This window comes from Podarcis erhardii, assembly GCF_964252035.2.
Source record: "Podarcis erhardii genome assembly, chromosome: 13".
In the NCBI taxonomy this organism is placed as follows: Eukaryota; Metazoa; Chordata; class Lepidosauria; order Squamata; family Lacertidae; genus Podarcis; species Podarcis erhardii.
The window spans coordinates 1,317,792-1,332,519 of NC_138502.1; the positions used below are offsets into that span (position 1 = coordinate 1,317,792).

Sequence of the window (14,728 nt, forward strand, 5' to 3'; positions counted from 1 at the left end):
AACATCTGGAGGGCCGAGTTTGCCTATGCCTGCTATAGATAGTCCTCTGCAGTGTAGGTTGGTGCCTGGAAAAAACCCTACTTGCTTTCAGGCTTTTATCTCCCCTTCCTTCACTGCCCCCCTTGAGTCATATTATATAAATTGCAAGCTTTTTGGGGCAGGGTTAGGGTTAGGATTGATTCAGTTAGGAATATCATTTTTGGCAATACATTCATCTTAATTACCACTATCCTTCCTAACAGAGATAAATTCATTATTCCCCAAATTTCCTTTTATTTATTTCCACATTTTTTTCATAATTATCTTTAAATATCTTAATATTTTTTGGCTGTTAACCATCTTCCCAAATATTTCACTTTTTTATGTATAAGTATTTCTGCCACCTGCTGTAACTCTTTTTTATTTTGTTCTGGAATATTTTTTTTTTGGATGTTTGTTTTATTTTTATTTAATTTAAAACCTGTTGCCTGTCCAAATTTTTGTATTTTTTCTAATACTTTTACTAATGAATTGATCAGGTCTTCTACTGTGATCGCTAAATCACCCGCAAATGCCTTTAATTTATATGACTTATTTCCTACGGTTATTCCTCTAATATCATCTGCTTTTATGTCTCTCACCAGCACCTCTAAGACTAAAATAAACAATGAAGGTGACAAGGGACGTTCATTTCTTCCAGGACCTTTAACATAAAGGTCCACGAAACGTTATCAAATGCTTTTTCCGCATCTACAAACATCATTGCTGCCTGTTTTTCATTCCTTACTTCCAGATATTCAACAATATCAACTACATTCCTTATATGATCTTTCATATGTCTTCCTGGCAAAAATCCTGTTTGATCTTGATGTATTATTTCTAATAATATATATTTCATTCTATTAGCTAATATGTTTGCATACAATTTATAATCACTGTTTAATAGTGGAATAGGTCTATAATTTTTAACTTCCATTTCTTGTTTTGGAATTAGAGTAATAAAAGCCTCTTTCCAAGTCTTTGCTATTTCCCACACCTTTAATATTTCATTCATTAGATTTTTAATGGTTGAATTAAATTTTTTATAATATTTTGCAGTTAATCCATCTGGGTCTGGTGCTTTACCTGTTTTTGCTTGTTTAATGGCATTTGAGATTTCTGATCTATTAACTGGTGCATTTAAAGTATTCAACTTTTCATTTGGAATTCTTGGCAATTTATTTTGTCTTATATATCTTCCCATTTCTATTTTATCTTCTGGTCCAGCTCCATATAGGTCTGGAAAGTCTTTGGTAAATTGTTTTCTGATCTGTCTTGGGTTATCAATCAGCATTCTCATCCCAAACCAGGCAAATTTGGAGTTAGACTCGATAATCTGATAAAGCTGAGGGTCATTATTGGGCATTGCTATTTTAGTTTTGTTTTTCATCTTCAAATTTTCATCAGTTGCTATAATAGTTCTGCCTTTTTATATACAATATATATATATTTTTTAAAACTACTCAAAGAAAATGTATGTATTCTCATCCAACTTTGCTTAGAATGATAGAATTGTAGAGTTTTAAGGGATCCTGAGGTCATTTAGCCCAATCCCCTGCAATGCAGGAATCTCAGCTTGCTCGGTTTTAAATCTTGAATTCTTTTTTTTAAGGACACATAATAATAATTATTATTATTCTTTTTTTCTGGTTACAAAATTGTAAACCCATAAATCATAAAACGTGACATGACTGTTAATATGTGTCACTAGGGGGGCGAAATAGTAAATATATTACTTAGTAAATAGTAAATATATATAGTAAATATATTACTTTATATCACGTAATAATGAGATGGTTCCAGTAAACCAGTTAAATGAGTTCTTCAGTAAATCAGTTTGGAAAACGCAGAATAATAGGAGCGAAATAAAGAGTATTGCATGCTTAACCACGCCATCTTGCGATATATATTGTAGGTCTTTTTCATCAGTGTGCTGATTCATTTGCATATTTAATAAACTCACACCATAAAATGTAAAATGTAACACTTTTTGCTCTCTCACCTTGCCACCCTAAATTATTGTGACAACATTTCCAGTATGGCTATTTGCTAGACAATATTATACCAGTGATCAATATTCACCAATTGCTATTCCTTTTCTAGCAGCTGTTAATCAATGTGTTACTAATTCCTTCTTAATCGGTCCATATCTGAAGTATATATATTAAATAAGGCTAATGTTAGGGTTATTGGGATTGTCTGAGCTGTAAGCAGAGATATCTCTTTAAAAAACAGGCTTCCGAAATTGTTCTATTTGCGGGCATTCCCTCCACATATGTTCGTATGTACCTATAATTTTGCATCCTTTCCCAACATAACAAGACATCATCAGGCTTCATATATGATAGGCACCTCAGTGTTAAACACCACCCATGCACAGCTTTTAGTGAACGTTCCCTAGTACAGTGGTACCTTGGTTTTCAAACGCTTTGGTTCTCAAACTCCGAAAACCCGGAAGTGAGTGTTCTGGTTTTCAAACGTTTTTCGGAAGCCGAACGTCCAATGCTGCTGTCGGCTGTTGTTTCTGGAGCGCCTGCACCAATCAGAAGCTGCGCCTTGGTTTTCGAACATTTTGGAAGTCAAACGGACTTACGTTTGGCTCTTTTGTTTTTGCTATTTATTTTGCATGTTTGTTTTTGAGGCATTTTTGGTTAATTTGTTTTTGCGACTGTGTGGAACCCAGTTCAGCTACTGATTGATCGATTGATTGATTGATGTGCGACTGCGGAAACAGATAAAAGCCCCCCATCCAAACAGTGACTATCATCGGTGTAGGGAAGAAAAAAATTAAATTTTCATTTTTATCAACGACAATACTGACTTATTTATTTTATAGTACAGTGCATTGACTATTGCTTCCATTTTATAGATCAATGGTCTCGTTAGATAGTAAAATTAATGTTAAATGGCTGTTTTAGGGATTGTTTTTAAAAGTCTGGAACGGATTAATTCGTTTTGCATTCCTTTCTATGGGAAAGCGTGCCTTGGTTTTGGAACGCGCTTTGGTTTCGGAACAGACTTCCGGAACGGATTAAGTTTGAGAGCCAAGGTACCACTGTAGTTGCTGGCAGAGATTTGTACAGTGCATAAATTGTTCCATTTATCCTATTCCCCCCCCCATGATAATTTTTATTAAGTTTTCCATTTTTTAAATATTCACATTTTGTTACATAATTCCATATCCTAATACATTGCTCTAACAGAGCATCGACCTCCTTCCCTCCCCCTTTCTGACATCCATACATCTTACTAAATTCTTAGCATTTCTTTGATCACTTTTTTACCTTCAATATTTCACCTTCTTATTAGTAAATCAGTTCCCTATTTATCCTAATCAGTGTTTATTGTCCTCATTGGGCACAGAAAAGATAGCAAACTGGGCACTTTGCAAGTCTCCTTAGGGGGCGTGGCATGTCACAAATTCCTCCCCAAATTCCTGAATTTAACCTACATACCTTTGATTCCTTCGTAGATGAGGTTGGAGCTCTGGTCTTCGACATCGGCTCGTTCTCAGTCCGGGCTGGCTATGCTGGCGAAGACTGCCCTAAGGTACAATGCCTGGGGGCACCCTAAAATACCCCACCCCTTCAGCCTCCCCTCCCTCCTTTAACCTTTTGCCTTCTTCTATTTCTCCCCGTGTCAGTTTCAGTTTAAGGGACGCGGGTGGCGCTGAGGGTTAAACCTAGGGCTTGCCGATCCTAAGGTCGGTGGTTCGAATCCCAACAATGACGGGGTGAGCTCCCATTGCTTGGTCCCTGCTCCTGCCAACCTAGCAGTTCGAAAGCGCACCAGTGCAAGTAGATAAATAGGTACCGCTCCGGCGGGAAGGTAAACGGCATTTCCGTGTGCTGCTCTGGTTCGCCAGAAGCGGCTTGGTCATGCTGGCCACATGACCCAGAAGCTGTACCCCGGCTTCCTCGGCCAATAAAGCGAGATGAGTGCCGCAACCCCAGAGTCGGCCACGACTGGACCTAATGGTCAGGGGTCCCTTTACCTTTACAGTTTCAGTTTATTGGTTAATTTTTCTAGTAAGGTTGTTTCCCATACTATTTGGTACTCCTGACAGGTCTCTCCAGTGTCTGGCTATGATGCTTCTAGCTGCTGAAAGTAGGTGGGTTATGAGTTCTTTGTGGTGTAGGTGGGCATTGTTGTCTTGGAAGATGTTTAGTAAGGCCAATTCTGGGGTGATGTCTAATACTTGCTTGGTTATTTTACTTACAGTGGTGCCCCGCAAGACGAATGCCTCGCAAGACGGAAAACTCACTAGACGAAAAAGTTTTCCGTTTTGGAGGTGCTTTGCAAAACGAATTTCCTATGGGCTTGCTTCGCAAGACAAAAATGTCTTGTGATTTCCTGCGGGGTTTTTTTTTCTCCCCCCCCCTTTTTCTAAGCCGCTAAGCCGCTTATCCGATAAGCCGATAAGCCGCTAAAAGCCGCTAAACCGCTAATAGCGCTAATCTGCTAAGCCGTCAATGGGCTTGCTTCGCAAGACAAAAAAACCGCTAGACGAAGAGACTTGCAGAACGGATTCTTTTCGTCTTGCGAGGCACCACTGTATTTCTCATATGGTTGTTGTCCAGAATGGTTGGATTTGGGGGCACTCCTGCCACATGTGGAGGTATGTGCCTGTGGAGGTAAATGCTCTCTTTACCCCTTTGCAAAAAATGAGTGGATGTGACATATTTTGGGACTGAATATTGGGAAAGTATTGGTAGAATTGGGATGCGGGTGGTGCTGTGGGTTAAGCCACAGAGCCTAGGAATTGCCGATCAGAAGGTCGGTGGTTCGAATCCCTGCGACGGGGTGAGCTCCGCTGCTCGGTCCCAGCTCCTGCCAACCTAGCAGTTCAAAAGCACGTCAAAGTGCAAGTAGATAAATAGGTACCGCTCTGGCAGGAAGGTAAACGGTGTTTCCGTGCGCTGCTCTGGTTCGCCAGAAGCGGCTTAGTCATGCTGGCCACATGACCCAGAAGCTGTACGCCGGCTCCCTCGGCCAATAAAGCGAGATGAGCGCTGCAGCCCCAGAGTCGGCCACGACTGGACCTAATGGTCAGGGGTCCCTTTACCTTTACCTATTGGTAGAATTGCTGGGTGCCATCCTAGAGCGAATATTCAGAATAAATTTTTGGTACGGGGAAACTGGAAATCCTTTTTATCTCTTTTTTTCTTTTCCTTTCTCTCTTCTCCCAGAATCTATTCCTCTCTTCCTTATTCTTTCTTCCTTTTTTTTTTAAAAAAAAATATATATGCTTTTATCAAAAGATTTCCATGCACCGCAAAGGTACAAATAGGGTCTCCGTTTTCGGTTTGCAGAGTCTTTCCTGCAGGTCATTTACCAAAGGCATTGTGAGCTTGCGGGGCTGGGGGAGAGAGATGTGGGGAGAGAAAGTGGGTGTTGCACGCAACGAGTTTTGTGCACGCATTTATTCCTTTATTTCCTTTCTCTCTCCCTCTCTTATTTTCCTTGGCATCTTCTGCTCTGGGCCTTTATTAGGATTATTGGTGAAGGACCTTGGGAAGCGAAGACCTCCCAGGTCAGGAGGCTAGGAGAAGAAAACACAGACCCTCCAAGTTTCCCTGTTTTCCAGGGACGCCCCCGATTTAGAGAAGCCACCCCGATTTTTCATTTGACCCTGAAACACCCCACTTTTCCTTAGGACACCCCTATTTTTCATTGGAGAAACGTTGGAGGGTATGGTTATCTGACTCCCGAGCCGTCCTGTATAGGCAATCCTGTATAGCAGGCATAGCCAGACTTGACCCTCCAGCGGTTTTGGGACTACAACTCCCATCATCCCTAGCTAGCAGGACCAGCGTTCATGGATGATGGGAATTGTAGTCCCAAAACAGCTGGGGGGCCAAATTTGGCCATGTCTGCTCTATAGGGATGGTTTTCTTAAAAATAAAATACTTAATGTTTTGTTATGTCTTTTTGTTTTTAGCACTCGATTAGGAGCTGCCCAGAGTGGCTGGGGAAACTCAGCCAAATGGGTGGGGTATAAATATTATTATTATTATTATTATTATTATTATTATTATTATTAATGTTGGAAGCTTCCCAGAGTGGCTGGGACTACCCAGTAAGATATGTGAGGGGTATAAATAGTAAAATTATCATGATGCAATGGGGTGTCCTTCTTTTTATGAGAGAAATTGTGAAAAGGGCGGTCCCAGGTGAGACCCCATTTCTGTGTGAAATAAGAGTTAAGAGCTACCTTTGAGAGAAGGCTCTGCATTTTCTTGTCTCTTTCAGTTTTTGTTTAGTTTATTACTGTTTTATGAAAAAACAACAATAATAATAATTTATTATTTATACCCCGCCCATCTGGCTGGGTTTCCCCAGCCACTCTGGGCAGCTTCCAACAAAACACTTAATACAATAACCTATTAAACATTAGAAAGCTTCCCTAAACAGGGCTGCCTTCAGATGTCTTCTAAAAGTCTGATAGTTGTTTTTCTCTTTTTTTTTTTTTTAATAAATTTTTATTGGGTTTTCAAAGTTTTTAACAACAAACAACACATATGACTTCCCCCCACCCCCCCACATACATCCCACTTCCCCCATTTAATTCAGCAAGTTCTTATTCCTCTCTCTAAACTTAATCTCATTATTCTCCAACTTAGTTCATCTTATTAAACCCCATATTATTACCCTATCTTCTTATATGCAATAAATCCTTTTTTCTAAGATCAATCAAAATTTTTATACCAATCTCCCCTTTTTTATATTAAAGTATAAATCAAATTTACAATAACCAAAAATCATAAAGTTTTTCAAGAATCTGTTTTCCCCCCTCCCTCCCTGCCCGGGTATCTGTCCCTTCCCAGGTAGTTATCCTTCCATAAAATTCCTAGCCAGGATTCCTCACATCTCCAGCCCTCAAGTCCATTTCAGTCTCTCTCCGGTTTTTCTGTTGATATTCCTTTTTGCTGGTTTCCAGGTCTCGAAGGGTGTCTGTTACAGATGATAGTTGTTTTTCTCTTTGGCATCTGGTGGGCTGGCGTTCTGCAGGGCGGGTGCCACCACCGAGAAGGCCCTGTGCCTGGTTCCCTGTAACTTTGCTTCTCGCAAAGAAGGCCCTCAGAGCTGGACCTCATAAAATCAAAAATGGAAAAAGGAAGGAACAGAGGGAGGCTGGAGGGGCAGTGGCGTAGCGTGCGGGGTGCAGGGGGGGCCGGGCACACCGGGCACAACATTTGGGGGGCGCGCTCGCCGCCTCCGGAGTCCCCGAAGAGCCTCGGGCGCAGGCTGTAGCAGAGCCCCATGTCTCGCGGAACTGACAAGCTGTGCACCCGTCCGGGCTGAAGGTGTCCGGCAGGCAGCGGCTCTCAGCGCTCGCCTCGGTCCCCACGCGTCAGGGCCGCAGAGGGCGCGCCAGGCAGCCCCTCCTCACAGCCCCCCCGCCGCCACAGCTGCTGCAGCTGCTGGGCCATGTTGCATTTTCCTTGCCTCTCTGCCCTCCTCCTCCTCCGGGCAAGCGGCGTCGTTTGGGCGGCAGCGCCAGCGGCAACTCGCCTCAGATCACCTGACACGGACCCGCCGCCGCCGCCGTGGCTACCTTACCGTAAATACCCCAGCCCAGGCAGCAGCAAGAAGAAGCTGGCAGCGGCGGCAGGTTAGGGGTTAGGGGCGCAAATTGCTTGCCTTGCCCTGGGTTAGGGGGCACAAATTACTTGCCTTGCGCCGGGTTAGGGGGCAAAAATTACTTGCCTTGCCCCGGGTGCTGACAACCCACGCTACGCCGCTGTGGAGGGGCAACGCTCCGCTGCCCCTCCCAAACCACCCCACCTCTCTTTTTGTAGGCAGATTTTCCCACCACTGTGGGGCTGCTCTCTCATGACGAGTCGGCGATGGAGCTGGATGGGGACAAGGAGAAAAAATCCGGAAAGGTCTATTACATCGACACCAACTCCTTGCACGTCCCCCGGGAGAACACGGAGGTCATCTCGCCCCTCAAGAACGGAATGAGTATGGGGCATGGCAGCTATGGGGAGGGCAAAGAGTTTGGGGTGGGGTCCTTGACGTGGCACACGAACCATGGGAACCCTTGGCCTGGATGCTCTACAATTCCCAGAGTTCAGGGCAGAGCGAGGAAAGTCCTTCTTCCTACAGGTTAATCTTTGGGACTCCCTGCCACTGGAGGCCACCAACATGGCTGGCTTTGAAAGAGAAATTCATGGTGTTGCTCTTGTGTTCGAATCCTGCTTGCTAGTTTCACAGAATGGGCATCTGGTTGGCTTTTGTGAGATGCTGGACTATACGGGCCACTGGCCTGATTCAGCCGCCTCTTATTATGGTCTTATGTTTAGTTGGGATAATTTATAGGAATGGGGGAAGGATTTCAATTCAGCTCATGTTTAAAGGCAAATCTATCATCTCACTCTAAAAATAAATAAAATAAAACTAGCCTTTGGAATTTGCAAGTCCCTGTATTTTGCAATCTGCTTCTCCAACCGGCCAGCAGTTACAGAAATGCATAGTTTAGGGGAAAGGGCTATATTAGTGAAAAACCACCTGAAGGTATTTGTTATGTTAGAGGAAATTGTTTCAGAAAATGCGTATATTACTCCAAATACGGTGAATGGGTTTGTTAGGAGAAATTTGCCCTGAATTCCGGGCGAATTTTCCTGAGCATATTTTCCTTTGAACAGTTGCAAATTGAGGTAGAAAATCTGGGTGGCTGAATTTAAGGTTGGCAGAAATGAGAAACTGAGAGTGTGGAGACTGGCCGGTCTACCTACCCCTGCTTGGGAGTCGTTGAAACAGGGGTGAAACTGGTTTAACTGCACAACAGTTTGTCCCCACTTTTGCTCTTCTGAACTGCAGAATCTGTACCTCTTAGCTATGAAGACCACCCCCATAAAAGCCCACTTTCCCCATAAATGTCAAGACGTCGCCAGGCAGGCAGCCTCAGTTGAGCTGCACCCCCAGTGCGTTGGAGTTACTTGGAAACCGCTAATGTGCATTGAAGCGCATTGGCTGGCTATTCCTTTAACAGCCACAGGTGTCGCTATTCCCCCACTAAACTGCACTGTAACGTCTGATTCAGTGGATGGCGCCCTCTAGTGGGAAGTCCCTGAAATGACAGAGAACTGTTGGAAAGGGTGTTGTTGGCGGGTCCATTCCTGACACTTTCCAATTTCTCCTTTCTACCCCAGTTGAAGACTGGGACTGTTTTCAAGCCATTTTGGACCACACCTACAACAAGCACATCAAATCGGAGCCGAACCTCCACCCGGTGCTCATGTCCGAGGCCCCGGTATGTATCCTGCAATGTCCCGCTCCCCCAAATCAAAGAATCGTAGAGTTGGAAGGGACCCCCAAAGTCATCTAGACCACCCCCCTGGAATGCAGGAATCCCAGCTGAATAAATCCCCTGCTCTTGTGCGACGTGAACCCGCCTGCCTCTGTTTCCCTCACGCTTTGCCCCCTCCCCTCTCTTGCAGTGGAACACGAGGGCCAAGCGTGAGAAGCTGACGGAACTGATGTTTGAGCATTATAGCATCCCAGCGTTCTTCCTCTGCAAGACGGCCGTCCTCACCGCGTATCCTAACAGGAAGCAAGGCTCTGTTGCTTTATCTCCCCGCCTGAGCCCAACAACAAGACAGATTACTCTTCCAGCCCCTCTCTGCTACTCCAACCAAAATATCCAGTGGCGGACAGTTCCAACAGTTAACACTTCTTCTTCTTCTTCTTCTTCTTCTTCTTCTTCTTCTTCTTCTTCTTCTTCTTCTCCCACTCATACCTCAGGTTACAGACGCTTCAAGTTGTGTTTTTTCAGGTTACGGACGCGCCAAAACCCGGAAGTACCAGAACGGGTTACTTTGGCAGTCGCGCATGCGCACAAGCGTTAAATCACGCTTTGCGCATGCGCACAAGCGCCGAATCACAACCTGCGCATGTGCAGGCGCAACGCTGCAGGTTGCGAACGTGCCTCCCGCACGGATCACGTTCGCAACCCGAGCGTCCACTGTATTATTAAAAGGGACGCAGGTGGCGCTGTGGTCTAAACACTGAGCCTCTTGGGCTTGCCGATCAGAAGGTCGGCGGTTCAAATCCCTGTGACGGGGTGAGCTCCCGTTGCTCAGTCCCTGCTCCTGCCAACCTAGCAGTTCGAAAGCATGCCAAAGTGCAAGTAGATAAATAGGCACCGCTCTGGCGGGAAGGTAAACGGCGTTTCCGTGCGCTGCTCTGGTTCGCCAGAAGCGGCTTAGTCATGCTGGCCACATGACCTGGAAGCAGTCTGCGGACAAATGCCGACTCCCTTGGCCTATAGAGCTAGATGAGCGCCGCAACTCCCCACCCCCCCCACCCCCACAGTTTGACTTGATGAAGCCTTGACTCCAGACCCCCAGTTTTGCAAATGGGCGGAGCACTGGACTCGTTCTGGACAGTGGAGCCACACACACGACCGCCATTCCAGTTCATGACGGTTACATCCTGCAACAAGGTCGGAGAAGGGATATCTAACTTTTTTTTGTGATTGCCTTTTTATTTTTCTAGTTGTTCGTTTTTTAAGAAAAGCTTTTTAAAAGTTGCATTTGTCGGCCTATGACAGCTGTGCTCAGAGATCTGCACTGCTTGCCTGTTTGCTCCCAGGCATGTTCAGGGTATTGTTATTGTTATGCAAAGCCCTTAACAACTTGGAACCAGTTTACCTGTGTAAAGGGCCTTATCCGTACTGGGTTTCCCCAGCCACTCTGGGGAACAAAGTATAAAAACACTGTAAGACATCAAGCTTTAAAAGCTTCCCTAAGCAGGGCTGCCTTCAGGTGTCTTCTATAAGTCAGATAGTTGTTTATTTCCTTGACATCAGATGGGAGGGCGCCACCACCGAGAAGGCCCTCTGCCTGGTTCCCTGTAACTTGGCTTCTCGCAGGGAGGGAACCGCCAGAAGGCCCTCGGAGCTGGACCTCCATGTCCGGGCAGAACGATGCAGGTGGAGACGCTTCTTCAGGTATACTGGGCCGAGGCCGTTTAGGGCTTTAAAGGTCAACACCAGCACTTTCAATTGTGCTTGGAAACGTACTGGGAGCCAATGTAGGTCTTTCAAGACCGGTGTTATGTGGTTCCAGAGGCCGCTCCCAGTCCCCAGTCTAGCTGACGCATTCTGGATTAGTTGCAGTTTCCGGGTCACCTTCAAAGGTAGCCCCACATAGAGCGCATTGCAGTAGCCCTACTATGAATAAGAGTAACAATATTAATAAGGGTGGCTTGAGATGGAGTGATGCATGGGCGAAAAGGATTCTGGAAGGCGGGAGTCCAGACCTCTTTGATCTGCAGAAACAGCGAGGTGGTTCTGTGATCTGGGAAGAGGACACAGAGAGGAGGGGATGGAAGAGGAGCCAAGGGGTTGTGATCTGCAGGAACAGAAAGCTCACAGCTCTCCTGTTTGAATCATTCCTTACTTCTTTCCCTCCCTCCCTTCCCCTTTCAGGAATCGTGAAATCCCCTCTGGCCGGAGACTTCATCTCCATGCAGTGCCGGGAACTTTTCCAGGAGATGAACATCGAGATCGTCCCTCCTTACATGATCGCTGCCAAGGTGGTATTGCCCCTTTCCTGTTCCGTCACTAACCAGAGTCAGGGACGGGGACCCAGGGCTTAGCTGTAGCATCCGCTTGGCTGTGAGAAGGCTCCTTGGTGCACAATTCCTGTCAGTGTCCCCAGGACGCAGGAGAGCAGGAAATGGAGGCCTTGGCGAGGTGACGGGGGCAGAGACCAAGTATGACATGAGCCAACAGTGTGACGCGGCAGCTAAAAAAGCCAATGCAATTCTGGGCTGCATCCATAGGAGTATAGCATCTAGATCAAGGGAAGGAATAGTGCCACTGTATTCTGCTCTGGTCAGACCTCACCTGGAGTACTGTGTCCAGTTCTGGGCACCACAGTTCAAGAAGGACACTGACAAACTGGAACGTGTCCAGAGGAGGGCAACCAAAATGGTCAAAGGCCTGGAAACGATGCCTTATGAGGAACGGCTAAGGGAGCTGGGCATGTTTAGCCTGGAGAAGAGGAGGTTAAGGGGGGATATGATAGCCATGTTCAAATATATACAAGGATGTCACATAGAGGAGGGAGAAAGAACAAACCAGCCTCTCCGATGAGGAGCTCTGTGTATCTCTAAAGCCCGCACCTATCCAAATTTGTCCAGTTAAAGGAGTTCCTCCTTTGTTAACGGAGAAATCGGAGGGCTCCCTTGGACAAAAAACAAGGACCCCAGCCAGGAATCCCAGAGCCAAACAGCAGCCAGTCGGCTTGGTCTTGATTGAAGACTGTCGCGACTGGACTCCCACCTGCCACCAGGTGGAACAAGATGGAAGCCCCCAACAAAAGAGAACCCAAACTTTTATCAGCTGCTCATCCCCATGTTACACCCCCCCGAAACTACATCAGGGTTACATCATGAAAGGGGAGGTCTGGTGGCCGTAATCTGAGCATCCTGGACCCTGCCCCATGGTTCCCCTTGCCCTCCACCAAACACCCACCAAGTGAAACAAAAGAGATATTTACATTTCCCTGTTTCCCAGCCAAGTCCATCCCACCCTTTTTGTCTTCATCTGGGCTTGTTATTTCTGGCATGGCTACCTGTCTGGCTCTCAGGTATCAGGATGCCAGGGATTATCACTCAGGCAGAGGGGCTGCTGAGGAGCTGAGCTCACCTGTCTATATGAATTTCTGAAGTTTTCCAGTGAGCCAGTACAGAGATCCATTGATCAGTGAATTCTTACATTTGTTGTCATGCAGCAAAGGCCCTTTGAATAGGCAGGAAGAAACTGTGATGAACTGTTTTGTGAGGACAAATCACAAAAGTCACAGAAGTGATTGTGCTGGTTTTGGTAGTGGGCTGCATGTGCATGATATCTGCTGGAGGGGCAACCCCCCCCCCAACCGATACATAAATTCCTGCAACACTTTCTCATGGAAGTGCTCGTCTACAGTCATTGAATTGTCAAGTTGGAAGGGATCCCCCAAAGGTCATATATCCCAACCCCCTTCAACACAAGAATCACAGCTAAAAAATCACTGACAGATGGTTACCCAACCTCTGCTTAATAAACCCCCTTCCTCTGTCAAATGGCTCTTACCCTCAGAAAGTCCTTCCTAACGTTTAGTCAGAATCTCTTTCCTTGTCGTTTGAATCTGTTGGGTCCAGTCTCTGGGAGCAGCAGAAAACAAGTGTAAAAAACGAAAACCTGCCCTTCTTCCCTTACGGGGGACACAAGAGCCCTTCTAGAGTCCTTTGCAGGTTCTCCATCGGTCGGAGAAAATAACAGAGGCCAAGCAGAGAATATTGAGAAGCAAAGCAGCTCGTAAGCCTGGTCTTTATTGAACTGTTGCAACAGAGTGCTCCCCTCTCATGCAGGAGGAGGAGGACCCTGAACAAAGGTGTTCCTGCCCTTATATAGACATTTAAATTGCCTTCCCTGGAGTCCAAGGCCACCCCCAGAAACATCATACATACATCACAGAAAGGGCGGTCTACAGCAGAAATCTGAGCGCGTTGTTTACCTCCTGTCTGGCAGGTTACCTGTTAATGCGCACTTGATTGGATACCCTGGGGAGCCTGGCCAGTCTTTTGTAATGACAAATACTTAGTTCCTGAATCACAGGCTCACCCTATTCATACACAGACATACCCTTAAGACAGGATTTGTGAAGGAAAAGACAATGGGGAGGCTTTTCCATTTTCCTTCGACCTTGTAGAGAAAACATTTGGTCAGTTTGGGGGTCAAAATGGTTCCAGGGCTGTCTTCCTGTGCTGCTTCAGACATGGGGTTTATATATTTATGAACGTGTTTGCTTGGTACATTTATGAACATTTATTATATCTATATAAGACCTTAATTTTTTTTATTTCACAAGCTTGCCCTGTCTCTCATGGGCAGCCCTTAAGATAAAAAAATCAGTCCATGAATAAAAGTCCACCAACTCCTATATATATATATATATATATATATATATATATATATATATTCAACATATCATTTCCAACAATAATTAAATGTACTTTTACATCTTATACAATTTTCGACTTCCATCAATCATATCAGGAAATTTTCCAGTCTATTCACTTAATTTACATTTCTTATTTTCACTATTACTTTTAAATCTCATAACCATAATACCTCTTTTCTTTCTGTTCTTTGCAATATTTCATATATTTCTCCTTACGAAACTTCCTGTAGCGTAACTTGTTGATTACAGTGGCTCTTCAAATAATTCGTATCTTTCTCCCAATCTTCTGTGAATCTCTGGTCCCGCAGGTTTCGAATCCTTCCTGTCATTTTATCCAGTTCTGCGCAGCCCATTAATTTTCTCTGCAATTCTTCTTTCATCGGTAGCCAACTCGCCCTCTTTTTAATTCTCTCTCCCCAATTTGGTTCCCTGCAGGAGCCGGTCCGCGAAGGTTCACCCCCAAACTGGAAGAAGAAGGAGAAGTTTCCTCAAGTCAGCAAATCGTGGCACAATTACATGTGCAATGTAAGAGACCTCGCCGGACTCCGGGGTTCCTTGGGAGAAGACCGAGAGCTGGGGAGTCAGGACTCCTGGGTCCCTAGAGAGAGGGGGAGGGGCACGATTCTGAGAGCCGGGACGTCTGAGGGTGTGTGTGTGTGTTTTGGGGGGCAGGAGGTGCTAAGAGATGACAGCCCATTGCCCCCCAAAAAGAGGACCTGTATATCCGAAAGCTAGGACTAGGACTTGGGTGA

At 45.4% G+C, this 14,728-nt stretch overlaps 1 protein-coding gene and 1 long non-coding RNA gene across 2 annotated transcripts in view; both read left to right on the plus strand.

Annotated features, from left to right (window-relative positions):
* The window catches only part of LOC309326849, a 131,421-nt gene that overhangs the window by 41,916 nt on the left and 74,777 nt on the right, over window positions 1-14,728 (plus strand). The window lies entirely within an intron of this gene.
* ACTL6B (actin like 6B) overlaps window positions 1-14,728 on the plus strand; it is a 29,487-nt gene that overhangs the window by 1,174 nt on the left and 13,585 nt on the right. The window contains exons 2-8 of the mRNA XM_081835747.1: window positions 3,491-3,567; window positions 7,821-7,986; window positions 9,177-9,277; window positions 9,465-9,562; window positions 10,374-10,468; window positions 11,456-11,562; window positions 14,412-14,501. Coding sequence (XP_081691873.1) covers window positions 3,491-3,567; window positions 7,821-7,986; window positions 9,177-9,277; window positions 9,465-9,562; window positions 10,374-10,468; window positions 11,456-11,562; window positions 14,412-14,501 — 734 coding nt within the window. The remainder of the gene's footprint in view (window positions 1-3,490; window positions 3,568-7,820; window positions 7,987-9,176; window positions 9,278-9,464; window positions 9,563-10,373; window positions 10,469-11,455; window positions 11,563-14,411; window positions 14,502-14,728) is intronic.